The 27,245-nt window shown below is 45.7% G+C and overlaps 1 protein-coding gene across 4 annotated transcripts in view; it reads left to right on the top strand.

Moving 5' to 3' along the window:
- The window catches only part of CYRIB (CYFIP related Rac1 interactor B), a 154,122-nt gene that overhangs the window by 39,741 nt on the left and 87,136 nt on the right, over nucleotides 1-27,245 (top strand). Inside the window, exon 1 of one of the 4 annotated variants that reach the window (XM_089898521.1) lies at nucleotides 25,975-26,019. The exons of 2 other annotated variants lie outside the window; for them this stretch is intronic. In XM_089898521.1, coding sequence (XP_089754647.1) covers nucleotides 26,005-26,019 — 15 coding nt within the window. In that variant the 5' untranslated portion in view covers nucleotides 25,975-26,004. One more of the 4 variants, XM_022554092.3, reaches the window with a different exon arrangement.

Consider the following 27,245-nt stretch of genomic DNA (forward strand, 5'->3'; position numbering starts at 1 on the left):
TAAGCTTCGCAACAGCCCTAGAAAGTTGAGGTTCAAAGAAGAGAAGTAACCTTGCCCAAGTTCATTCCACTGGTAACGGGTCGTCTTAGTCCGTTCAAGCTGCTGTAACAGAGTACCATAGACTGGGTGGCATATATACAACAGAAATTTAATTCTCACAGTTCTGGAGGCTGGGAAATCCAAGATCAAGGTGCTGGCACATTTGGTGTCTGGTGAGGCCCACTTCCTGGTTCTTTGTGTTATAACTTCACATGGTGAAAGGGGCAAGAGAGCTTTCTGAGGTCTCTTTTATAAGGGTGCTAATCCCATCCATGAGGGCTGCGTCCTCATGACCTAATTAATCACTTCCCAAAGGCCCCACCTCCAGATACCATCATATGGGGGGTTGGTTCCAACATATGAGTATTGGCGGGGGGACACGGACACAAACAGTCCATTGCAGGGGTTGATTCAGTATTCCCGTGCAGCAGTCTGGCTCGAGAACTACTGCTCTTAACCACTGTAAACTTGCTGCTCTTGTAAAGCCCCTCACGGAAAACCAGTTCTGCGAGCCTGGGTGCCCTCTACCCCCGAAAGGGCACTTCCCTTTTCTGCCCTTTCCCTACGCTTCCTGGTACCCTCACTCCCCTCCATTTGACTGTCCAGTCTCTGGAGAGGTTTAGCCATAGAACGAAGACAGAACTGGCAGAATGTTATCCAGCAGTCTCTCCTGCATGCCTTTAACTTTTATTTTAGTTGAGGTATGACTTACGGACTGCATAATGCACATCTTTTTTAAAAAATTTAATTTTATATTGGAGTATAGTTGATTAACAATGATGTGTTGGGAAGAGATATGGGAACATATGTATATGTATAACTGATTCACTTTGTTATAAAGCAGAAACTAATACACCATTGTAAAGCAATTATACCCCAATAAAGATGTTAAAAAAAAAAAGAAAAAAGAAAAAGAACATTAAAACCTTCAAATGGGAAAAAAAAAAAATGATGTGTTAGTTACAGGTGTACAGCAGAATGATTCAGTCATACCCATAGAATGCACACATCTTAATCATATATCTTGATGAATTTTTAACATGTTACACTCATCGAGCTGCCACTCAGATCAGGATACATGGTATTCCCGTCACATAAGTTCCCTCATGCCCCTTTGCTGTTAGTACTGCCCCTGGAGATAGCCACTATTCTGACTTATAGAAGCCAGATCATGTCTGTCATAGCATAGGTTCCTGCTTCTATCCTATCCAGATCCATATATACTTGCTCCACAGAAACAAAATAGAGGGCTTCCCTGGTGACGCAGTAGTTAAGAATCTGCCTGCCAATGCGGGGACACAGGTTCAAGCCCTGGTCCTGGAAGATCCCACATGCTGCGGAGCAACTAAGCCCTTGCGGCACAGCTACTGAGTTTATGCTCTAGAGCCCGCGAACCACAACTACTGAGCCCGCGCGCCTAGAGCCCATGCTCTGCAACAAGAGAAGCCAAAGCAATGAGAAGCCCGCACACCGCAACGAAGAGTAGCCCCCACTCGCCGCAACTAGAGAAAGCCTGCGCATAGCAATGAAGATCCAACACAGCCAAAAATAAAATAAATAAAACAAACAAAAACAAAATAGAGGTAAAAAGCACACTTTAAATAGCGTGGGTGACCCTGTCTTTCCACCAAGCAGGCATGTCTCTTGGAGGGAGCTGAATGGGAGACACAGATCTGCTGTTCCTTCTGTTGGTCTTTGTTCCGATGGCTTTTTAGGGGGTGAGCATCTTGTGCTATCGGGGGTGTTTCTCATATTCATACATTTTAATTATCTTACAACGTGGCCCCAAATCCAAGCCGGCTATTTCTTCTTGTGCTCAACCTAAGAAACCCAATCCAGTGCTGAAGAAAAAACTGGCTGTGTTGCACTTAATGAGAGATGGTTTGTCCGTCTCCATGATGAGGCTTTATTATGGGATTTTCAAGGGGAATTCTGATGCCCTTCCACTTTCATATTACAAGTAGACCTTAGAGGCTAACCCTTGAATAAGAGGCAGTTGTAATGTGGACAGAACTCCAGCATGGGTAAGTGGGTGTATTAGACTTGGTGACCTGGAACACTTCTGGCAGCATGGTGAACTGACTTGTGTGACTCCTTCCTGATAGGAACACAGAGTTGACTGACATACAACAACTATATCTAGGGGAGCTCATCAGAAAGGGAAGTCCACAAGTGTCAAAAATTAAGAGAGAAGTCTAAGCCAAATGGTTATGTGAGCTGAAAGCATGACAGCTTATGGGGCTTCTGCACCCAGATGGACGGCTGTAGAGTCTGGGAGTTAAGGTTTTAAGACCACAGTGGGTCTAGAAATGAGACCTGGGTCCAAGGTGGACTTGAGTGCCCAGGAGCGTTAAACATTACACATCTTCGTGAAAAGGGGCTAGAAAAACTCCACTGTCTGGAGAAACAGAGAGGAAGCTTGTTTTGAGTGGAAAAAAGTCACCAGCAAGAAATGAAAAACCTGGGGCTGTACCATATGTGGTTGTGGAATCTATATTATTATTGTCATGAGATATGAGAACTCCTCAAGCTGAGAAATTAACGTAAAAACTGGCTGCCTACTGTGGGAATCCCTAACACAAACACACAATCACTCCACAAGGATACTTCAACAAGCCAGACCTAACAGGACTCCTACAGAAAGAAGCCTAGGATGAGTTCACAGTTAAATCATATGGACTACTCAGGGAATGAATGACTTTGAGTTGAAAGTAACAGAACCATCTAAAAGAGACTATAAGATAGTATATATATATAGTTTTTAAAGTATCATGTTTTCATTTTAACTATTATTTTTTAAAATTTATTTATTGTTGGCTACGTTTGGTCTTCGTTGCTGAGCGCAGCCTTTCTCTAGTTGTGGCGATGAGGCGCTACCCTTCGTTGTGGTGCACGGGCTTCTCATTTTGGTGGCTTCTCATTGCAGAGCATGGGCTCTAGGTGCACGGGCTTCAGTAGTTGTGGCATGCAGTCTCAGTAGTTGTGGCTCGCAGGCTCTAGAGTGCAGGCTCAGTAGTTGCGGCACACGGGCTTAGTTGCTCTGTGGCATGTGGGATCTTCCCAGACCAGGGATCAAACCTGTGTCCCCTGCATTGGCAGGCAGATTCTTAACCACTGTGCCACCAGGGAAGTCCCAAGCCAGTATATTTTCCAATGATTAAAGACTAAAGGTGATTCAAAAATGTAATGAAAGACGGAAAAAGAATAGGTTGATTTGAAAAGCTGCCACATGGAAATGAAAAGTAGTCATTGAAATTAAAATCTAACAAAAGGGTTAGCTGACAGACTAGACATAGTGAAAGAGATAATTAGTGAACTGGAAGACAATAATAAAGTTTACATTTGTTAAGTCCTTAATATGTGCCAGACACTGTTCTGTGTCCTTGCATTAACTCATTTAATCTTCAGAACAAAATTATAAGGAAGGCATTATCATTATCATCTGTATTTTATAGATGAAGAAACTAAAGTGTAGTAGTTCAAGCCACTTGCCCAAAGTCACAGAGCTGGTAATGATGGAGCTGGGATTTGACCCCCGGTTGCCTAGTGTAGCCTAGAGTCTGTGTTTGCAATTACTACACTGTAGAAAATCATCAAGAATAAGCACTAAGTGATAAAGAGATGGGAATATGGTAGAGAGGCATGGAGGAGAGAAGCAGAGGGTACTACTTAGGTCTCAGCACAGGGACTAGGGGAGAGGCATCATTAGAAGACAGAATAATTAGCTGTCCCTTCAGATCTCCTCCAGTCCTTAGGTTCCAAGAACTTGTGCCCCTATTGAGGGCAGAAATATTCAAAGAAGGGTAGCAGAGCCTCAGTTTCCACTATAGAATGAATTGATGGGCTGATGTTTGACAAAGGTCTCTCTAGGGGAAAGAAAAGAAGCCCTGACTGTAGCATTTACCGATGTCTATGGTATAAATACTTCCACCACGACCAAGTTCAAGCTACCGACATAATGTCAGTGAACATGGCCTTGGGAAGAGATGTGCGTACTTGGCTCTTTTGAGCCAGTCTGAGCCAGCTCAGCAAACCAGGGGGTCTGACGTTCATTCTCTTTTAAGCTCTGATCTCTGGGTTGTGCATCCAAGGGGCAGAATTTTCAGGAAGTAGTAGTATCGTGTGTAATATCACAGGGGCAGGAAGAGACAGTGGGACAAGAGTGGAGCTCTGCCCCCACTTTCTTCCCTTGAATTTAAGAAACAAGAAAACATTTTGTGAATGTGTGTGGAGAGACTGGCATCCTTATGACACTGTTGGTGAGAATGAAAGTGAGTCCAAGCTCTTTGAAGGCCATTCAGCACCATCTGCCAACATTTTAAGTGCAAGTACTCTTTGACCCCACAATTCCACTTCAAGGCTTTTATCTTATAAATCTCATCTTTCCTGTAGTTACACATACGTGTGAAGATGTGTGTAATGTATGTTCATTGCAGCATTGTTTGAAATAGCAAGACCCTGGAAGCAACTGAAATAAATGTATGTCAGGAGAGGATTGATTGAAGGGATTATGGTATATCCTTACAGGAGAATACTGGGCCACTGTTTAAAATAGTAGGTCGTATATACCAAGAAGGAATCATCTCCAGGATGCATTCTTTTTTTTAATATATGTAAATTTATTTATTTTAATTTTGGCTGCATTAGGTCTTCGTTGCTGCGCGTGGACTTTCTCTAGTTGTAGCGAGCAGGGGCTACTCTTCCTTGTGGTGCGTGGGCTTCTCATTGTGGTGGCTTCTCTTGTTGTGGAGCATAGCTCTAGGTGCTCAGGCTCAGTAGTTGTGGCGTACGGGCTTAGTTGCTCCGCGGCATGTGGGATCTTCCCGGACCAGGGATTAAACCCGTGTCCCCTGCACTGGCAGACGGATTCTTAACCACAGCACCACCAGGGAAGTCCCCATTCTTTTTTTTTTAAATTGAGGTGTTCTTTATAGTTGACATAACACTCTATTAGCTTCAGGTGTACAACATAATGATTCCTTATTTGGATATAATGTGAAATGATCACCATAGTAAGTCTAGTTAATACGCATCACCATACATAGTTACATTTTTTCTTCTTGTGCTGAGGACTTTGCAGATCTACTCTCTTAGCAACTTTCAAATATGGACTGTAGTATTATTAACTATAGTCACCACACTGTACTTAACATCCCCATGATTTATGTACTTTAGAACTGGAAATTTGTACATTTCACCCCCTTTACCCATATTTCCAACTCCCCAACCCCCAATTCTGGCAACCAGCAATCTGTTCTCTGCATCTATGATTAGGGATTTTTTTGTTTGTTTGTTTTTTAGAGTCCACCTATAAGTGAGATAATACGGTATTTGTCTCTCTCTGACTTATGTCACTTAGCGTAATGCCTTCAGGGTCCATCCATGTTGTGGCAAATGGCAAGATTTCCTTCTTTTTTATTGCTGAGCAATAGTTCATTATATACATATATACAATAGATCACATTTTCTTTATCCATTTATTCCAGGATGCATTCTTTTTTATTATTAATTAATTAATTTATTTTTGGCTGTGTTGGGTCTTTGTTACAGTGTGCAGACTTCTCATTGTCGTGGCTTCTCTTGTGGCAGAGCATGGGTTCTAGGTACGTGGGCTTCAGTAGTTGTGGCACATGGCTTCAGTAGTTGTGGCTCGCAGGCTCTAGAGCACAGCCTCAGTAGTTGTGGCACGTGGGCTTAGTTGTCCCGCAGCATGTGGGATCTTCCTGGCCCAGGGCTCGAACCCGTGTCCCCTGCACTGGCAGGCGGATTCTTAACACCTGTGCCACCAGGGAAGCCCCCCTGTTTAACTTTTGAGGAAAAGCTGAGGCAATGGTGGGTCTGGGGTGGATGGAGGATATCTTACTGTATATCCTTTTTTAAAAAAATTTTTTACGGAATTCCCTGGCGGTCCAGTGGTTAGGACTCTGTGCTTTCACTGCCAAGGGCACAGGTTCGACCCCTGGTCAGGGAACTAAGATCCCACACGCCGCACAGAGCAACAAAAAAAAAAAAATTTTTTTTTTTTTAGGCATAAGCATATGATATTTTTATTGTTAAAAACAAACTAATTAACAAAAACTTCACTTTGGGAGCTTTCAACCCAAACCCCTCTTATTTTTAGGGGAGACTGGCAGGTCTCCCTGGGGTTGCTGATCCCCAGCATTTATTGAGCACATGCCGAGTACCAGGCACTTGCCCGTGTTGTCATACGCTGTGGGTCTCTCCATTGTCTGACTCTTCCTGGACTCTAGTAGTGGCCTGGTCAGTGTGTGATAAACAATAATCCCATTTTCAGGAAGAGGGGAGGTAAAGTCTTTGTGGGAAGTCATGTGGCACGCAAGGAGAAGAAGTGGAATTCAACAGCAATCTTAAAAGTGCTTTGTGAACAGAGGGAACCAAGCTGCTTCTTAGCAATCCCAGTTATCTGCAAGGCATCTCAAGCCTCTCTCCCTCCTGCCATTAATCCCCGGAATCTCTCTTGAGACCACATGAAAGTGTTCTATCAGTGTTAATTTTTCCAGCTCTAAGATTCTTTGCTCTGGAAAGTTGGAGCTGTGTTTCTGGACCAAATGAATCGCTGATGTGTTTAGAAACCACAAAGGCAAGGAGAATTTTTCCTGTGCTGTCCTCCTTTTCTGACTTATTTTATCTTCACAACTCTCCTGTTGAGTTCACATCATCAAAGATCTAAGAGACACTGGCTCTGTTCACTTAAAAAGAGCGACCTTCAGGGCCTTTCTTAGCAAAATAGATGTTCCCAGAGATGCTTTCATTGTTGCCCTTGTTGTTTTCAGCAATCAGCCACATTTCTAGCCCATCATGATACGTTTTATGGAACCAGAGGCTTGCTTTCTCTCTCTCTCTCTCTCTCTCTCTCTCTCATCATTTGGTAATAAATTCAGTAAATAGGTTATACGTCTTGAGAGGGCTGTTGTGATGTTTTTGTTTTTGTTTTAATTAATTAATTTATTTTATTTATTTTTGGCTGCATTGAGTCTTCGCTGCTGAGCACGGGTTTTTTCTCTAGTTGTGGCGAGCGGGGGCTACTCCTCGTTGTGGAGCACGGGCTCTAGAGCGCAGCCTCAGTAGTTGTGGTGCACAGGACTAGTTGCTCCGCGGCATGTGGGATCCTCCCAGACCAGGGCTCGAACCCATGTCCCCTGCATTGGCAGGCAGGTCCTCAACCACTGCGCCACCAGGGAAGCCCCTGTTGTGATGTTTTTGTGATTTGATCAACAGTAATCCAAATGGGCAGAAAAACTGGAGTGAAAACTTAAGTTCATGGAATCAAAATCACAAAACCTGACCTGAATATTATTTAAGAGTGTAACATCATCTGTAACACTGGGATGAAATTCTTGCAAGGGAGGGCTGTTTGACCCTGCTCTCGGCTGTTGCTGTTTTGTGGGCTCATCCAGAGAGCACCCTTTAGTGCTTTAAGTATCATTGGCCATCCTGCAGTGTGGGATGTCATGGTTTTGGTTTACTGTGAGATGACTGTGTATCAACAGTGTTGACTTCCCCTAACAGTAATTCTATCTTCACTGCCTGAATGAAGATACAGAGGACGTTGAAGTGATATTTCTTGCATGAGGCCTGCCCTGACTCCTCCCTGTGTTCCCACTGCGCTGAGCATCGCTTTCTGTAGTATTTAGTTCAAGCAATTATCTTATTGGCTTTATTTTTTTAATGCTCTTTTGTTGTTATTATTATTTACTCATTTATGTATTGGCCGCACCGCGCAGCATGCGGAACTTCCCCGACCAGGGATTGAACCCATGGCGCCTGCAGTGGAAGCGTGGAGTCTTAATCACTGGACCGCCAGGGAAGCTCTATTGGCTTTAAATAATTGTAGTTGTTTGTAGCTCTCTCCACCTCAGACCAGGTGCCAAGAAAGGTGGCCTGGATCCTCTCGCTTCATCTGTTTATAACCAGCATGCAGCTTATGTCACGGCACTTCAAATTTCATGAGTTAGGATTCTTTTGACCTCGTAACAGAACCCCACGTTGAACTGGCTTCCACAGAAAGGGGATTTGCTGGTTTATGTAGCTGCAAAGTACAGGGATGTAACTGAAGGCATGGAGGCTTAGACAGTGTTGCTAAGGCTTACACAGGTTTTCTCCATCTCTCAGTGCTGCCTACTCTTTCTTTTTGGATTGTGGCGGCAAGATATCTGTCAGCAGTTCTAGCAGCAGGGAAGAAAAGGCCACTTACCCAACAGTTCAACAAAAGTCTTAATATCTCTGATTGGTCTTCCCTGATTGGTGCCCGTTCCTAACCAATCCCTGTGGCCAGGTGAATGAGATGCTCTGACTGGCCACGTTGGATTAAATGTCCGCCCCTTGAAGAAGCTGGGGTCGGGTCTGCACCTTCCAGAGCCCAAGAACTGAGAATGAGGGAAGGCAGATGTTCCCTGAGAAAATCTGGGAACCATTTGTGAACGGGGGTTAGGCAAAAGCAAGGATGTCCAATATAGTAGGTTTTTAATCAGTGTTTACCCGGTGAATGAATTAACAGATGAATGAGCAAACAAGAGCTGCTGCTGATTCTGTGAGCTGTTTATACGATACCCGGAGTGGGGTTTTAACAGATGGAGCCTTTGCAGAGAGGAGGATAAAAGAGAGCCTTGAAATCAAGTCATGTAAGGATGACATTAAATTAGCTGAGATACTTAACAAGAAATAGGAGACATATGATGGCTGTTTCCGAATGTCTGAAGGGTGTTCATGGGGACGAAACATTTGCTGGGTTCCTACTTTGTGTCATAGGTTCTAGGCTAGATGCTTTAATCGCCATCACCTTACTTTTATTTTCATTTTATTTTTACTAGACCACCAACTTATGTTCCTTATAGAAAATCCAAAATGCACAAAAAAAGAGAAAAATAAAAGTCCTTCCATGATCTAACTACCTAGGGCTAATTGCTATTAATATTTTGGTGTATATTCTCTCAGTCTTTTCTCCCTGTTTTACAGATGCACTTAAAAATTCTTATCTAATCTTGGTAGTTGTGTTTGTCAGAGAGAAACTGGCTTAGAGAGTTTAGGAACTTGCCTGAGGCCCCAGGAGTAGGCACTAGAATTCCAGGACCAGAATTTGGTCCACACCTGTCAGCCCCAGAAGCCCTCTCTCATTCCCTGGTCTTTGATTTACCTGTTGCGTAACCAGCAGTCCGTGTACTAACTAACAGGGTTTTACTACAGTTCTATTCAAGAATCTTGATTTCATCGCTCTTTGCTTATCCACACATCCATCTTTATTCAGGTACTCAGGGAATATTTCATTGGGTGTTTTGTGGGTGCTGGGGGTAGCCCAGTGAATGAAGCAAGGCTGCTGCCCCTCTTGGAGCTGACAGTTGAGCTGAGTTCTGCATTGCTGTAAATGGTTGAATCAACAGCCTCTAGGGATGTGCTGATCTGGGATACTGCCAACTGCAGAAGCCTCACACCTCTTTGAGGAAGCAACCAGCAAAGCCAAAAGGAAGCACCATAGCCAGAAAGCTGGACAACCTGGTGTTATATCTGCCTTCTGCCCAAGACCCCTCTCCTAAAGGGAGTGGGTTTGTGTCGAAGGATGGGAGGCTCAGGGTGTGCGTTACCGGTCCCAAGGCTGGCTCTGCTGAGTGATCTGGGGTGTGGCCCACCATCATGTACGTATGATGACTCTATCTTCTGAACTCTGGATCAGAACCCATAGTATGAAGCAGGGTTAGCTGAATGGAAGGAGGGAAATACACATTTCCTGAATATGGCCTACCCTGAGTGCTTTCACATGGCCCTTCTTGTGCAGGAAGATGCGTATTATTATTCTCATTTTACAGGGGAGGAAGCTGAAGTTCATTTGGAGTTTTGACTTGAGCTCAGGCCTGTCTGATGGCTCCAAATCCTACGAGCTTCCTCTTCAGGCTCCTCTGATAGAGGCACATCTGGGGAGTGGGGCTCTGGGAGGTTCTGAAGCCCCAGGTGCTTTGGTTTCATTCCATTCACTTATTTTAAAAAGTATTTATTGGGCTTCCCTGGTGGCGCAGTGGCTGAGAATCTGCCTGCCAATGCAGGGGACACGGGTTCGAGCCCTGGTCTGGGAGGTTCCCACATGCTGCGGAACAACTAGGCCCGTGCGCCACAACTACTGAGCCTGCGCGTCTGGAGCCTGTGCTCCGCAACAAGAGAGGCCACGATACTGAGAGGCCCATGCACCGCGATGAAGAGTGGCCCCTGCTCGCTGCAGCTGGAGAAAGCCCTCGCACAGAAATGAAGACCCAACACAGCCAAAATAAATAAAATAATTAATAAACTCCTACCCTCAACATCTTAAAAAAAAAAAAAGTATTTATTGAGGACCAGGGTCCAGGAACTCTGTCAGGCGCTGGGACGTGGGATGACCAAGACCAGTGAGGGCTCGTGCTCCTAGGGAACTTGAAGTCTGAGTTAAGTCACTGGAACAGCGATGATGCTTCTGCACAATTCTTTGTTCAGTGATTCATTCAACCTTGCAAGAGGGTGTATTAGGCTGCTTTGAGTTGCAAGGGACAGAAAACCCAGTTCAAATTGGATAATTGATAGAAGCAGTTGAATGGTTCACATAACCAAGAAATGGAGAGGTAATGTAGGTTTCAGGCACACTTTGGTCAGGGCTCCAGCTTCCTCTTTTAGTGATTCTCTTGGCTCTGAACTTCTGTCTGTTGGCTCTGTTCTCTGGTGACTCCCTTCATAATAGTGAGAGGGCTGCCAGCAGGGCTTCTGTATGCTCAGCACCAGGAGACACCACGTAGAATACACGTGCTCGAAGAAGTACAGGGGATAGCTGTCCGGTGTGGTGGCCGGGCTGCTGGTACCTCTCAGAACGCATGCTTGCTTGTTTACATCCAGGGAAGAAAGAGCTACCATCTCTCCCCAGAGCCGTTGAACAAAATTTCTGAGCTTCCCTCGGATTGGATCTTCTCAGGACGCGCTCTATCTCTCAACCAATCACGGTGGCAGAGGAAATGGGATAACACTGATTGGCTTAGACCATTCCGGACCCACCCCTGGAATTGGAGATGAGGTCTGAATGAATGAGGGGGTGCTGCTTGGTGGGAGAGGAATGGAACAGATGTTAAAGAAGCAATTGCTCTCTCTAAGGGGCAGCGTTTAGGATCTGGGTATCGAAAGATGAGTAAGGCATTGTCCCTTCTCTTAAAAAGCTCCCATTCTAGCGAGCTTCCTGAGAGTTTGGCAGTGGTCAGGGGAAAGAGTGTTTACATTGTTGAAGGCTAGGCACATTACATGTTTTCTCAGTTCTTACAACGTTCTTGTCAGGCAGGTATTTCCATTTTACAGGTGAACAAACACGTTCAGAGAGGTTAAGTGGCTTGCTGGTAATTGCACACCTAGGAGAGGAAAGCAAGGTGTTTTGAGCCTGTGGATCCCACATTTCTTCCTCTCCTTTTTGTGATGTAGTGAAAACAGATTAACAGAGACCCTGCAAAGCTTCGTCCAATGACTCCTCCACAATAAGCAGGGCCTTGGGAGTAGTTATTGCTTTTCATTTCAGGCTTTTATTAGAGGAATCCTGCCTGCTTTTTTTCTTTAACTAAGTCTAAATGGGAGGAAAACCCCTCTCCCTGGTCCAGATAAGCAACAGATAATTGAATGAGCTTCTGAGGAAAGCAGAACCATTGTTAGCTCACAATGCATCAGGAGAGATGGTTGCATTCAGATAATTTTACAAAAATGATTTCTCCTTTTGACTTTGCTGCCTGAGGCTTCCATTTGGTTTAAAAATAATAGAGTAACTATTATGTAATCGTATACAATGCTTCCTCCCCCTGGGCCCCAAGTTAACGCGAGTGTTCACAACACAGAATACATTTTTTGGTAAAGAGTTTATGTAAAGCCAGAGTGATTCCTAAATTAAACGGCCCAAACAAGGGCAAACGAGTTGGATTTTTAGTTTTCTCCAGACGCTGCAGAGCCTTAGCATCCAGCAGAGCAGGAGATGATTTTGCTCGTGTGCTAGTGGCAAAATGTCTGTGTTCATACTGTTGCCTGCACCCAGCGTGCATATCTTGTGCTTTGCTGCCAGGTGAAAGGCCCTTGTTTTGTTCATGGATCTCCTGATCTCACTTCCACCCCAGCAGATGTAATTTCATCCTGAGAGAAAGGAACCAAAAGAGGGAAATCAAAATGATGGTTGGTAAACACTTGACCCATAAGGTTTTCAACTTAGATGCTGTACTTTTTGAGTTTCTGCATCTGCTTTTCACTTCTTTTTAGGTAATTAGTGATGATAATGAATTTACCTATTTATCCACATTTCTCTTCAGTTGGCTACTATGTTTTGGGTCTTGGGGATCGAGAATTAACAAACTCATAGTCTCAGTTACTAATAGTTTTGGTGGCTCTCCTTTGACCAGATGTCCTCCCAATCTGTCTCCACTAGTATAATTTTTTGGCTCTGATTTACTATGGGCCTGGCAAACTTGTGAAAGTAAAGAGGAAACAAGGTCTGGGGGTAAACTCCATAGGCCTCAGTGTCAGGTAAAGACCAGAAAAACATGGTTGCTGGGCTCATCAAGTTGACCCTGGACGGTGCCCACCGTAGTTGTCGTTAGGGTTAATATTTAGGGGCTATTTGTTGCCACTCATAACCTCACTGACCCAAATGATATGAACACCACTGTTATAAAGGTGGCTGGATTTATGGAACCTGGGAGCAGACCAGCTGGTGTGTGTACACAGGGACATATGTGTCTGTATAGATGTGAATCTTGCTGCCTCTATGATGGTGGTTCTCGAACTTGTCTGCACATTAGAATCACCTGGGGAGCTTTCAAAATTCCAAAGCCAGGGCAACAGGCTAGATGCATTAATTCACTGACTCCGGGGCTGGGACACAAGCACTGGTAGTTTCTAAGCTCTCCAGGTGATTCCAATGTGCCGAGGAGTAAAGGAACCACTGGTGTATGAGAATTATAATAATAACATCATTATCATCATTTGAAGATGAGTAGGGATAATGGTTATGACAGGGGTACTAGCCACCATTATCATTTACCAACTGCTGCCTATAAGCTAGGCAGTGTCCTGGGTGTCTAACAAACAGGATCACATCCAGTCCGCATGGCAGCCCTGCAAGACAGCTTTATAGGTGGTTGGATAAAGAAAGGAGGGGGTCATGTCTTTGAAACTGATGTCAGCTACAGAGTTGCTTAATCCAGAGTGTCAGGTAAAGTCTACAAAGATGGAGTTGTTGGGTTCCTTGTGTTGATCCTCGAGTGATCAGTGTGGTCATCATTGGGGTTGAGATTTAGGGCTTGTTTGTTACCACAGAGTAACCTGGACCATCCTGACAGATGCAGCCATCCTTTTAATAACCACAGTGGATTCAGGAGTCGATATGCAAAAGCATATTTTGCAAAATTATAAATTGAGGGGGAGTTTATTTTGGCTTGTGGCTTGGAAAGAGAAATGAGTGTAGTAAACCAGGCTATTAATCTTGGGTTGGTTGATTCGTCCATCAAAATCAATTCAAGGAATCAGGTGAAATAAATTAATAAAACATTACCTTGTATTTCTGTAGCTCTTTTCTCAATGGAGGACATGGTGCTATGCAAACCTCATACCATTGCTAGTCTTTTTGAAACATCCTAGGAGGACCGTCAGGTTAAGTAGGGCTGTGTGTTACTGAAAAAGGTAAAAACAGGAAGTAATTCACGTTGAAATCCTTATCCAACGTCCATAGAGATGCCTGACCGGAGTCTTGGTGGGTAGTTTGGATGGGAAGTATGGGAGTGGTGGGAAGGGTGTTTGTAATAGAGGGAACAGCATGGGCAAAGACACAACAGCAGGAATAGTATTTATAGGAACTCTGTGAGTAGTTCAGTATTACCACCAAGAGCGATACCATTCCTCACTTAAAGGTGATTGGGAAGTCCCATGAAATCTGCATTTCCACTTGTTTCTGTTGGGTCTTTGTTGCTGCACGTGGGCTTTCCTCTGGTTGCGGCAAGTGGGGGCTACTCTTCGTTGCGGTGCGCAGGCTTCTCATGCGGTGGCTTCTCTTGTTGCGGAGCACGGGCTCTAGGTGCGCGGGCCTCTGTAGTTGTGGCACGTGGGCTCAGTAGTCGTGGCTCGCGGGCTCTAGAGCGCAGGCTCAGTAGTTGTGGTGCACGGGCTTTGTTGCTCTGCGGCATGTGGGATCTTCCTGGCCCAGGGCTCGAACCCGTGTCCCCTGCCTTGGCAGGCGGATTCTTAACCACTGCACCACCAGGGAAGCCCCACTTGTTTCTTTATCCGTCCGTACATGTCTCCTAACTTTTTTTTTTTTTCTACCTTGGAAGAGATTTGTGAGTAATGAAGGGCCAAATAAGGGTAATGTTTTAATTGACCTTGTTTACCCTGGAAGATCACACCAGATACCACACTGAATGTTACACACTGCTTATTAGTAGAGATTTTTTTGCAGGACTCTGTTGACGCCTCAGTGATCCAGACTAACCTTTGGAAACGAACTCAGCAGTTCTCTGACAGTGTAGACGGGAACCCATGTGATCCTCACTCTGGGCCCAGAGTCCAGGCCTGGGGGGCTGTGCTCCTGTGGGCCCCCTCTGGACCTGTCTTGGGCCCCTCCACTTTCTAAAGAGCAAAATGTTAGATAAAGGTCAATTCCAAGGTTCTTTCCATGTCTAAAATTAGGTGATTCATTCAAAAACTCTGATGCAGGCACTCATTAATACAAGTGACCTATTAAATAAAAATGTTAAATAAAATGCTGAAATGGATACCACAGACATTTCTCCAAGTCTGTGGGTTCAGACAAGACCAGAGCTGGGGCATGGCAGCATTCCGCTCTCTTCTTCTGTGCATTGAAACTGAGGAGGGATGCTCTCTCTTTAAACCTGTCTTCTAACATGAAATCAGCACCAGGATTTTAGAGAGGAAGCTAGGTAAACTAGTTAAGCTGCTTCTTAACTTGGACCATATTGGTTCTCTCTTGGAAAGGTTTCCTCTTTTCATTTTCTTTTCTTTTTTTTTTTTAACCTTATGCAATATCTTTTCTTCTGTAGCCCCCAAATTCGAAACTGTGAGAATCTAAACTCTTTCCAGGCTCTTAGCTCCTGTTTGACTTATCCCCATTGTACTGTCTAAAGCTCTGTATTTCAACTCTTGGGTCACACAGCTAATGACCTTATCATTTTGGCTACTTTGGGGAGGGCTTAAATCTCACCTTCTTAAGCTGCTTATCCAATTCCCTGGTTCCAGGGCTGTGGCCATATTAGGGCTTCAGAGTAGGGTAAAGGCCCTAGGCCTGGGTTAACTCAGCCTGGACGCATGCCATCTCTTTGACAAGCTGCAACGGTTTGAGTGCGTGCCTTGTAACAGCCATGGTGCCCGGCTCTGTGCTAGCACTGGGATACAGCGATGACAAAACAGGATGGCTTCTGCCCTGCTGGAGCTCACAGTGTTCAGGGAAGTACACAAATCACCATACAATTACATTTATGTTATGTGCTGGAAACAAGAAACACGGGTCGGTCCCAAGAACTCTCCCAGCTGGGGATCTGACCTGCTTCGCTCAAAGTTCAAAGGCATGGCCGTGATGAACAGCTCAAGCGAGCAGTTGGAGGCTGGAGGCATTCAGAGTAGCATGTGATCCCAAAGGCAAGACAGGACCAGGTGAAGGGTTCAAGATTAAGTCCACAAACAGCACTAGGGGCCCAGTGATTTGATAAAGTTCAGGACAAGGCTGGACATCTCCTCCCTGCCCCCTTCCCTTGGACTCTCCCAAACCAAAAGGAATGATTCTTTCCCTTTAATTTTCCAGGCCATTTGTCTGTATCAATTTATTTGGCAGTTGTGTGTTGCTTTGTATTGTAATAAGGTAGTGTGCCTTTCATCCCCTGGAAGGGAAGGCTGTTTCCTGTACTCTGTGTGTTCCCCCCAGTGTGTGACCCTGGATGGAATTTTCGGTCAATTGGTTCATGAAAGACCTATGGTTTACCAGTTAACCGTAGTATGTGGGCCTCATTCTTCTTGCATCCACAACAGCAGCTCAAGAGAAGGCTCAGGACTGATGAGAATGGTAACAGGTAACACCCCAAGGGCCCCTTAGTGCTCAAATTCACCAAAGCTTCCGTTGATTGAGGCAGTTAATGGGGAACTTCTATCAACCTGGGAATAGTTTAATAGATATTCGCTTGTAATTAAAAGTTCAAAATAAATTGGCTTTTCTTTTCTGCATCAGATTACCTACTTTTCCTTCTGCCCCTGTGATTCTGTTTCCATTCACAGAGTAACTAACCGCCCAGAGCCTTCTATCCCCTATGGCCCCGGCCCTTCCTCGTGCCCTCCTTCAGGTCCACTCCCATTTCCCGTGGCTACTTCCATTTCTCTTTCACTTTTCTCCTCTCTACATGCTTCTCTGTTCGAATGCTATCTTTTTGAACAAATAAAATGGTTCAAAACATTGAAGGAAAGTAAAATTCTTTTATCCCTGCTCTCATTGTGTTGTCATTGAGTTTTAACTTCTCTGATCCCATTTGCCATTTCCCCATAAGGGTAGATATTTTATATGAATGACATTCTGTTTTATGTATATACTTTTGTACTTTGCTCTTTTAACTTAATATTCACAAATTTTCAATCAGCAAATGTTAATTGAGCTCCTACTATGTGCCAGGCATCACTCTAGTGGCTGGGGATAGACAGATTGGTGAACCAACCAGACCTACATCCCTGTTCTCCTGGTGCTTCTGCTTATTTCATATTCACAATAAACATAATAGAAATTCTGTTAGGAGGTGATCACTGTTACAGAAAAAAAAAAAAAACAGGGTTAAAAGAGGTTGGGATTATTAATTCATAAAATATTTTATCATGTTGCTATCATCTTTCTATGTACCTAGGGGTTGCTTATTATCCTTGATGTTGATGGATTATAATTTATTTAGAACCTTAGGAATATAAACTTTAAATCTGGAGAGGGCTTATGAGTCATTGAGAGCAGACCCTTCATTTTCGAAGTGAGGAAACAGATCCAGAGAAAAGAAATGATTTGCTCAAAATTATATGGCCCCTAAGTGGCAAAGCAGGAGCTTTTAAATTTTAATTAAATTGGTTTTCATTAATTCTAAAGACAGTTCTTTCAAACCCAACTGTGCTGTTTCCCTATCGTGGGAAATTTCATTTGTTTCTGGTTTTTATTATACGTAATGCTAATATGGGCGGCTTTATGCAAATACTGTCTTAATGAAAGTAGCAAGTTAATTAATAATAACAATAATAACAAATAATAGAAGAGACTACTATTTATTGAGCACTTACCTTTGCCAGGCAGTACGCTAAGTGCTTTACATGAAATAACTTAATTCTGAAAGTGAATACCATTACTTTCCTATTTTAAAAAAACAATTAATTCATTTATTTTTGGCTGCGTTGGGTCTTCGTTTCTGCGCGCGGGCTTTCTCTAGTGGCGAGCTGTGGCAACTCTTCGTTGCAGTGCGTGGGCTTCTCATTGCAGTGGCTTCTCTTGTTGCGGAGCACGGGCTCTAGGCGCACGGGCTTCAGTAGTTGTGGCCCGTGGGCTCAGTAGTTGTGGCTCGTGGGCTCTAGAGCGCAGCCTCAGTAGTTGTGGAGCACGGGCTTAGCTGCTCCGCGGCAGGTGGGATCTTCCCCGGCCAGGGATGGAACCCGTGTCCCCTGCATTGGCAGGAGGATTCTTAAACACTGCGCCACCAGGGAAGTCCCTACTTTCCTATTTTTTTTTTTACAGATGAGAGAATTAAGGGATTCAGACTCTGAGTCCAGGGTCTGAGCTCTCAGCCACTGTGATATACAGCCTTCCGAGTCTGAATACTAAAACCGCAAATTTCAAAACCCAAGATAGTCTGTAATGTACATTTTTTTAAACCATTTAAGAGTTTACCAAGACCACGGACCTATTAGATTTAGCTGTATGTAATTGCTGTTTTTAGAGTAAAAAGTGGTTGAATATTAGCGATTTCATGTTCCATCTATTATTTTAGTTTACCCTGACAATAGCAGCGAGTTAGGTGGTTATTGTGCCTATATTTTTTAATTTTTATTTATTTATTTATTTTTGGCTGCGTTGGGTCTTCGTTGCTGCGCGCGGGCTTTCTCTAGTTGTGGCGAGCTGTGGCTACTCTTCGTTGCAGTGCGCGGGCTTCTCATTGCAGTGGCTTCTGTTGTTGCGGAGCGCGGGCTCTAGGCGCGCGGGCTTCAGTAGTTGTGGCGCACGGGCTTATTTGCTCCGCGTGTGCCTATTTTATAGATGACTAGTCTAGTGTTTTAGAAGGAGCTTTGACATTAAGTGGTATAATTAATGTTTGTAGAAAGAAAGAAGGGGTGGGAAGCAAGGAAGGTTGAGTGACTCATGAATATAAACGGCTCTAGGACCTGGGGTCTAATCCTGGCTCCATCTCTTAGTAGCTTTGTGACCTCTAGCAAAATACTTAAAAACTTTTTGTACCTTACCTGAATTTTGTTACCTGGAAACTGGGAGCGATAAAATCTTTCTCATGTTGTCATTATAAGGATTGAATTATAAAATGAGTGGAAATCATTTTGTTCAAAACCAGCCAAAATGAAACCATTGATCAGAGGTGTTGGTGGTAATAGTTCGTTCTGTCATCATTATATTTCAAACCAAATTCCCTTCTCTTTTCTCTAACCATGGTACTTCTGGAAAACACACACAAAATCTTTTTTTTTTTAATTGAAGTTAGTTGATTTACAATGTTGTGTTAGTTTCAGGTGTACAGCACAGTGATTCAGTTATATGTGTGTATTGTTTTTTAGATTCTTTTCCATTGTAGGTTATTACAAGATAGTGAATATACTTCCTTGTGCTATAAGTAGGTCCTTGTTGTTTATACATTTTATCTATAGTAGTGTTTATCTGTTAATCCCAAGCTCCTAATTTATCCCCCTACACCCCCTTCCCTTTTTGTAACTGTAACTTCAGACAAAATCTTTGTTATTTTTATTTATTTATTTTTTAAGATTTATTTTTATTTATTTTGGCTATCCTGGTCTTAATTGCGGCACGCAGGATCTTCGTTGCGACATGCAGGATCTTTGTTTTTTTTTTTTTTTTTAGTTGCGGCATGCGGAGTCTTAGTTGTGTCATGCGGACTCTTAGTTGAGGCATGCATGCGGGATCTAGTTCCCCGGCCAGGGATCGAACCTGGGCCCCCTGCATTGGGAGTGTGGAGTCTTACCCACTGGACCACCAGGGAAGTCCCACAAAATCTCTTTTAAATGGCATCGATAAATTAGTGACCGATGACACAATTAGGAATTCTATTTCTTTACAGACAGTTTCCCTCTGCCTCCGATGGGGTGCCATGTAAGGTGGTAGAATAGCAGATTAACCTCTATTTGGGTTTCTGGGTCGCAGGGTGGTGAGGCCCAGGAATGGAAAGGCCCACCCAGCCCTTCCTCTCCCTTCCCTCCCTCCGGCACCATCTCTGATTTTATATCATCTCAGCCCCACCTTCAGTGACCCCCTCCTGTGCCTGTGCATCTTGACAAGGTGGCCCACCTGCAGTGGGGGTGGTCCAGGCAGCGGGCGCCCTGGCACACTGACGGGTCCTGCTGGAGTGGGGTCTGCTGTGCCAGGTGGGCAGAGGGAGGCCTTTTCTCGTGGAGGGTGTGACTGTCAGAGCTGAAAATGCCAAGTGGCTCCCGAACCACACAAGGGGCTGAGAGAGCTGTTTGTGGAAAAGGGCAGCACATCCTTGCGTGCCCTCTTAGACTTTTCTGCAGCCATCTCTGCTTTAAAAGGGGCAGTGGGCTTTGGCCTGTGGACTGCTTGCAACAGCAGCAAACTCCGTGGACCAGCCCATCCCTCTTGGGAAAAACTTGGCCTCTAAACAGGGCTCGGGAAGGAGAAGTGAAGACGTACAGAAAGTCTTTCTTTTCCTCTTTTTACGTTAAAGTCTTGGCAAGAAAACATGTTCTTTATTTCTGTCGCCTGTATCGGCAGCAGATTCCCGAAATGAACTCCTAGGCATCATCCTGGCTTTGTCATACTTCAGCTTTTCCGGCTGCAGACAATTTTGCTTCTCTAGTTGACGGGGACTCTAATAACTCCAGGTGGTGAATGGGCGGCGGGGAGTACAGTTCTGTAGAAATACAGCTCTAAAGCAATACAAACACAGAGGGAAAAAATGGGAAGCTTGTCGAGAAGGAAGTGCTGTATTACAACATGTTACCTTTATTGACATTGAAGAAACCTCCCCTGTAGCCTAACAGTAGACTTGTTAAATACTTTGTGGTGTAGCTGCATGGTCCAGTGCATACGTATTATAGAGCCTCTAACAGCAAGGTGCTGAAGTACCTTTGTTAAGGAAAGGCGACTAAGATAAATCTTGAGATGAATACAGCAGGTGATAATTCAGAATATGAACCATTTTTATAAAAATATATGCATTATCTTTATATGGGTATAGACACAGAAAAAAACATTTGGAAGTGTATCCACATGGTATGGGAGGCTGGATCATGGCTGTTTATATTTTCTTCCTTTTGCTCATCTGTATTTTCCAATTTTTTTCTGCAATCAACATGTACTATTCATATAATCAGAGTGAAAGAAAGGTAGAGGGGGCCAGGAACTTCTCTTTTTACCCAAACTTTTACCCAAAAAAATCATTCCATGTATTTATTGAGGGTCTCTTAGGAGCTGGGTGGGCACAGTGACAGGTGTCGGAGTGGGCAGGGTAGCCCTGGCCTCTATCTTCACTGAGCCGACATTGTGTTGAGAGTCTTTTCTTACTTAAAGTGTTTTTTTTTTTTTTTTTTTTTTTTTTTTTTTTGCGGTACGCGGGCCTCTCACTGTTGTGGCCTCTCCCGTTGCGGAGCACAGGCTCCGGACGCGCAGGCTCAGCGGCCATGGCTCACGGGCCCAGCCGCTCCGTGACATGTGGGATCTTCCCGGACCGGGGCACGAACCCGTGTCCCCCGCATCGGCAGGCGGACTCTTAACCACTGCGCCACCAGGGAAGCCCACTTAAAATGTTTTTTAAGCTCAAAAATAAAAACAATAATTATAGGTTGTGATAAGTGCTATCAAGGAAGAAGAAGCCAGTGACGTATGAGGGGATGATGGAAGGGAAGACTTTGTGATGGATGATGGATGGTGGACTTTAGGAAGGATGATGGGGCCACTTTGAGGAAGCGACCCTTGAACCTGGAGGCTGAGGGACAGCCACGTGAAGATGCTGGAAAGCGTTTTGGAGGCGCAGGCAAGGACCAGCAGATGCAAGGCAGTGAGGGTCTGCTGCTTTCCTGCAGGTCACTCAGAGGGCTGGTGAAACTTGAACTGGAGCTGCCCACTTGTGAGAAATGTGTTACACTTGGAAATGTGAGGAGCCTCACATATACACCCTGTAACTGGGGGAGTCCGGTCATGTGGACAACTTTATGGCCCCGGAGAGACTGGTGACTGCTTTGCTAAATAACCGGAACGTATTGGGTTTGAGCTGTTGGCTTTGTTCTTTGGTTCTTTTCGAAGGGCAGCTCTGATACCATCTCTCATGCTGAACAGGCTTCGACTGCTGCTCAGGGATTCGCAGGCCTCCTTCCTCGTGCTCTTCTGCGTTCATTAAATGCACCCACTGTGTGGATGCGCATCTGTAAGGCCTGACCCTGGAGTCTTAGTTCTCAGCCTCGGCTGTGTTGGAAATATTTGGGAAGGCACCTCTTTGTTCAGGGATTCAGTATTCATTCACTCCTTGAAGAGGAGGAGACCAGCAGTCGAGAGAAGTTCCTGAATGTTAGATTAGGGACAAAGACTGGACACAGAGGCAGCAGAAGCTATAATCTAGGCGCTTAAACATACTGAATGGTGTATGTGAGTTAACGATGGCAGCAGCTGTTCACAGAGTCCTAAGAGCGATTGGGCCGTGCCAATCAAGAACCATAACGATGTTCAGATCCTTCGACCCAGTGATTACAATCCACGGAACTCATGCTGAAGTCATCATTTTTTTAAATGGGGAGAAACCAAGAAAACAGTGAGGTCTATAATAGCAGTCATAGTCAGTAATGACATAGTGCTTTGGGGTTTTGAACATATTTTCCTATATAGTATTTATGAGAGCATCACAACATTCCTGTGGATAGGTTTTTATTCCTGTTTCACAGATGGGAAATGGAAGGTTAGAGAGATGAAGTGAGTGCCCTGCTTCACTCTGGCAGATTCAGGCTCTGAACTCCAGCATGTGCACTGTCACCTGGTGGGTGTGCTCAGAAACTAAGGAAGATGTTGGAGTCAAGGAGGCACAGGGAAGGATCCAAGACTGAAAATAATTATTGAACTTAATGTATGCTTCGTTCTGTCCCAAATACTGTACAAATTTTACCTAAACTAATCCTTACAACAAACTTGTGGGGAAACTGGGGCTCTGAGAGGTTCACTTGTGAAGGGTTTTGAATAGACTTAAAAACCCTGGCGGGGCTAAATCCACAGCTAAATAAAGCTGCTTTCAGCTCTGCTTTATTGCCCTCTGCTTCACAAGAATGCATTGCTCCAAGAGGGAATAAATGAATGAAGGAATGAATGGATTAGATGGGTTAGGACTTGAGAACCAGCTTCCATAGGGAAGTAGACATCAGGATTCCCACGGTTGATAGGTTCTTTTCAACAGCTTCGCAATTTCTGCTTGCAGTACAGTTGCCCAGCCTCTCCCACGAGAGTTGCAGCTTTGCTGGCCCTTGAGGCTATGCTTCTCCAATACCCTTCACCTAAAGGCTCTCTTTCTACGCTCAACTCATCCTTTGCAAAATGCCTGGAGCCAAATGAGTCTAGGGTGAACCAGGCGTGCAGGGCGTGGACCTTTAGCAAGTGAAGGAAACAGAGCTATTTCAACATGATGAAATATTCTGCAGCCATTAAAATGATAAATGTGACTGGAGAAATAGGAAAAAGTATTTGGGAAATCGTTGCAGACATCTGAAGATACCAGCTGAAGCAATGTGCGTTTACAGGGATAAAGGTTGAGAGAGAACAGGAATGAAAACTGTGTAAAGGTTTTGGGATTGGATGGTGTCACCATTCAATCAGTCTACTAAGCTAGGAACCTCAGGGTCATGCTCCACAGCCCCTGCTTTTTTCCTCTAGATTCAGCTAGTCACAAACTCTCATAGATTCTACATCAGTAAATATCTTAATTCTGGTGCCCATTCTTCCTCTCCATTGCTAGTTTCCTAGAACGAGCTCTTATTATCGCTCGCCTGCACTTCACAACAGCTTCACTGGTCTTCTGGTATCCATTCTCTCTCCCACTGTAGTCCATATAGGACACTGTGGTCAGAGTGATCTTGATATAAAACACATGTGATTATGTCTCTCCTTTGCTTAGAAGCTTCTATTTACCAGTGGTTGCCTTCAGGAGGTAAGTTCATACTCCTTAGCTTGGCATATGAGGAGGTCCTTTACAGTCTTACCACCCCAGCATGTGTGAACTCCCCTTCCTCTGCCTCTGTGCCCATGCGCCTTTGCCTTTTCTTCATGGCCCTTGCCTCATCTCTTCAAGACCAAGCTCATCTTTTTTTTTTTTTTTTTTGCGGTACGCGGGCCTCTCACTGCTGTGGCCTCTCCCGTTGCGGAGCACAGGCTCCAGACGCGCAGGCTCAGCGGCCATGGCTCACAGGCCCAGCCGCTTCGCGGCATGTGGGATTTTCCTGGGCCAGGGCACGAACCCGTGTCCCCTGCATTGGCAGGCGGAGTCTCAACCACTGCACCACCAGGGAAGCCCCAAGCTCATCTTCTCTGAAGCCTTCACAGCCATGCCAGGGAGGGTTAGTTCCTCCACCCTCCTAAATTACAACGAATCATGCCATGTCGTAATTGTGAGCTTATAGCCCTTCCTTTTACGAAAGTTTGAGCCCCTCCAGGGCAGGGACCACATGGCTTACTGTCCTCCACCCTAAACTCTCAGCATGGTGCCTGGGACATAGTAGAGGGGCAAAAACATGTGTTGACTGAATGACTCAATGACTGATTTTGTAAAGTAAAAGAGGAAATGCGAGTCAAGGGCTGATAGCATAGTGCTTGACACATACTAAGGACTCAAAAAAATGCTAGCAAGCCACCATGATTAAATTATCATTGGAGCTTAGTGCTTTTATGTAAACATCTTTTTTTTGCATCCTTCCGCTTGTTTTTTCAACCTAAAACTTTGACCTCAGCTGAAATGTGATTCCATTCATGCAGAATTATGAGGAGAGGATCGTGGAAGAATAAATTCAGCACTTAGGGTCTTGTTTTCTGTTCCTTCTTTCAGGACATCCCCCATGGGGTAGTGCTAGAGCTTCCTCATGAGTTCTTACACAGATCAGGAACAGGTCTAAGGCTGATAAGGACAAAGGTGCCTCTGAAAGGGGCACTGCATCTTCCTCACGGGACTCATTCTATTTTATGGTTATCACTCATCAAATGGACTGTTTTCTTTGCTGGACGGTAAGCTCCCCCAGGCCAGCATCATGTCTATGTTGCTTTCCAGAAATAAAATTAGAACCAATGGATGACAGTTGTTGGGCATCAAATTTCTGATCAGTGTAAAAGAAGAGGCTCCTCACAATTAGAGGAGGCTGACCATTGTGATAATGAGCTCCCCATAAATGGAGATACCCCCCCAAAATGGAGATACCCGAGCTAAACTGGATGTTCAGGTGTTGAGGATATTACAGAAGAGATTTCTGCTCTCAGTGGGAGATTGGGTTACAGGTGTGTGATTACTCAGAGCTCATATCTAAGGGACTGAGCAGGTGTAAGAACTAGATAGAGTTCAAATAGAGGATGGTGGGTTGATATGGACCAGGGTTATTTAAGAGTGGGTGTCGGTGTGTCAAACAAATGGACCAGAGTTCTTGGATTGTGAAGACTGTTCTCTCAGCATTAGTGTTTGCAAAACCTCAGCTCCCTGTGTTTAATTGAAATTGATGAAGATTATAATGGATACAGTGTAGGACCCCTAAATCATCCATAAGTATGATAATTAGGGTAAAAGTATGAGGCCTTGGACTCTTGCCCTTAGAGTGTGCCTTGAAAAAGTCACCTACTCTCTCCATGACTCTCTTAACACATTTCTTTGTAATATGGCCAATATCACTTGGTCTCCGTGTAACTCAAGAGGAGGAGGAAGACGGAAGGCTAAATAAGGTTAAGGGCTGCCCTTCTATACTTGGGGCAAAGGAGTGATTTCTTGGCTACATGTGCTGTGGCCCAGATAGTTACTGGGATCTTACCCATTTGACTAGAACAAGGGTTCATAATCAGGGTTTCACAGATAGGCTTCCTGGATCCAAAAATCTCCTGAAATTGTGCAAATTTGTGTGCATATATGCATTTTCCAGGAGAGAAAAGCGCATACTTTTATGGGGTTTTCAGTAGGGCTCTTGACCCCAAAATGTTTAGAACCATTTACCTCCATAGTAACGACCTGCTCCGCAGTCACATTGAAAATATCCCTGGGAGAGGTAACGTTGTGACCGTTTACACGTTAGTGTTAATGAAAAAATCTGAGAGTTTCATAACAGGATTAGGATGAGCTAGCTAGATGGGATGTTCTGGTTTTGTAGGTAAAGAGGGAGCATTTATGCTCAGAGTGAAAAGGGAATTAGGGAAAAATGAAGAAGCTGCGCCCTCTGTCACATTCAACTTCTCTGTCCATCAGATATCTTTGCCCAGAGCAGACCCCAGAACAAAGTCTCGTTTGTCTGAAAGTGCTATGAGTAGCACCGTACAAGTCTCACGTGGCGCCTGATTTCTGTTCTCATACTGATTACTTAACACCTCCCAAGGGCGTCTCCAGGATACCTTCGCAGGCGATACCTTCGCACTCCCAGTACCTCTCGGCACTGGGGAGCCTGCTAAGCGCATCTGCCGCGTCTGGGAGTGTGAGGCTCAGTACCTGGCAGAGAGGGAAAGGCGTGCCCACCAGCCCAGCCATTCCACGCATGGGGGGGATGATGGTATGTGACGACTTTGATGGGTTCAGCACAGAGCCCCGACCCGCGAGTCTCGAGTTCCAGTTTCTGCCATTTCTGAGTTCGCTGACCTGAGGCAGGTCGCCGTCACCTCTGAACCTCAGTTTTCCATCTGTAAAACGAGACGTCTGCAAAACCCCGACCCACCCAGATGCCATTTCCGCGCGAAAGTGCTGCCCCTTTAAGGAGGGCGGGGGGAGCGGAGAAGGTGGCCGCGCCCCCTTCGTCTCCTAGCTGAGCCCTCCAGACCACCTGTCTTCGGCCTCGCCCCGCCCCCTTGGGGAGGGGCGGGGAAGGAAGGCTGAGGATTTACCTTACGGGGAGGGCGCGCGGCGCATGCGCACGGCCGGACAGGTCCGCGGCGCACTCACTTCCTGGCATTCCCCCCTCCCCCTCCTCGCCGTTACCCTGTACATCCGGGTCACTTGCCCTCCCAGCTCCGAACCGCCGCTGCCGCTGCCGCCGCCGCCTGGCTCGTCGCGGCTCCGCCACAGGGGCAGGTGCGGAGGGGCTCCCGGTCCGGCTGCCGACGCTGCCCCGCTCCGGGCCCGGGGCTCCCCCTAGCGCCGCTGAGGAGCCGCCGTCGGGGCTTGAGGAGGGCGGAGGAGCGGGGCTGAGAGAGCCTGGAGGTTCGCGCGTAGGGTGAGTGATTTATTTTTACCATTTCCCCTTCTTCCCTCACAGTTCTCTCTTTCCTGCTCCGCGCGCGACCCCATTTTGGCGGAGAGGCGGGTGCGGTGGGACCGGCGCCGGTGCGGGGCTTTCTCATCCCTTGGCGCGGGGGCCCGCCCCGGCGCTGCGGCTGCCATCTCCGCGGGCGCCCCCGGCCCCTTCCTCCGCGGGCGCCCCCGGCCCCTTCCTCCGCGACCCGGGCCTCCGCGGCACTCATTCATTCGGATCTTCCTTTCTTCCGCCGCTTCCTTCCACTCGCATCTCCGCGCGCGTGCTCGCCGTCCCTTCCCGCCCCCGAACCCTGCCGCCGCCCGTGACCTTTGGCTCCCCGGGTTCTTCTCACCACCCCCCCCCCCCCCCCCCGCGTCGAGTTCGCCCCCTACCCGCAGCTCCCACCGCCCTTTACTCCTAGCGGCCGCCTTCTCTCCTTCCCTCTCTCCCGGTGCTGGTCCCTAGTCCACACCCCCTTGTCCCTCGGACTCCGCCATGCCTCGCCCGGACACCCGGCCCTCCCGGTCACCCGCCTGGAAGTTGGTGCC

Source organism: Delphinapterus leucas, chromosome 17 (assembly GCF_059928025.1).
Source record: "Delphinapterus leucas isolate spDelLeu-1000000601 "Yukka" chromosome 17, BTC_Dleu_Yukka2, whole genome shotgun sequence".
Lineage (NCBI taxonomy): Eukaryota > Metazoa > Chordata > Mammalia > Artiodactyla > Monodontidae > Delphinapterus > Delphinapterus leucas.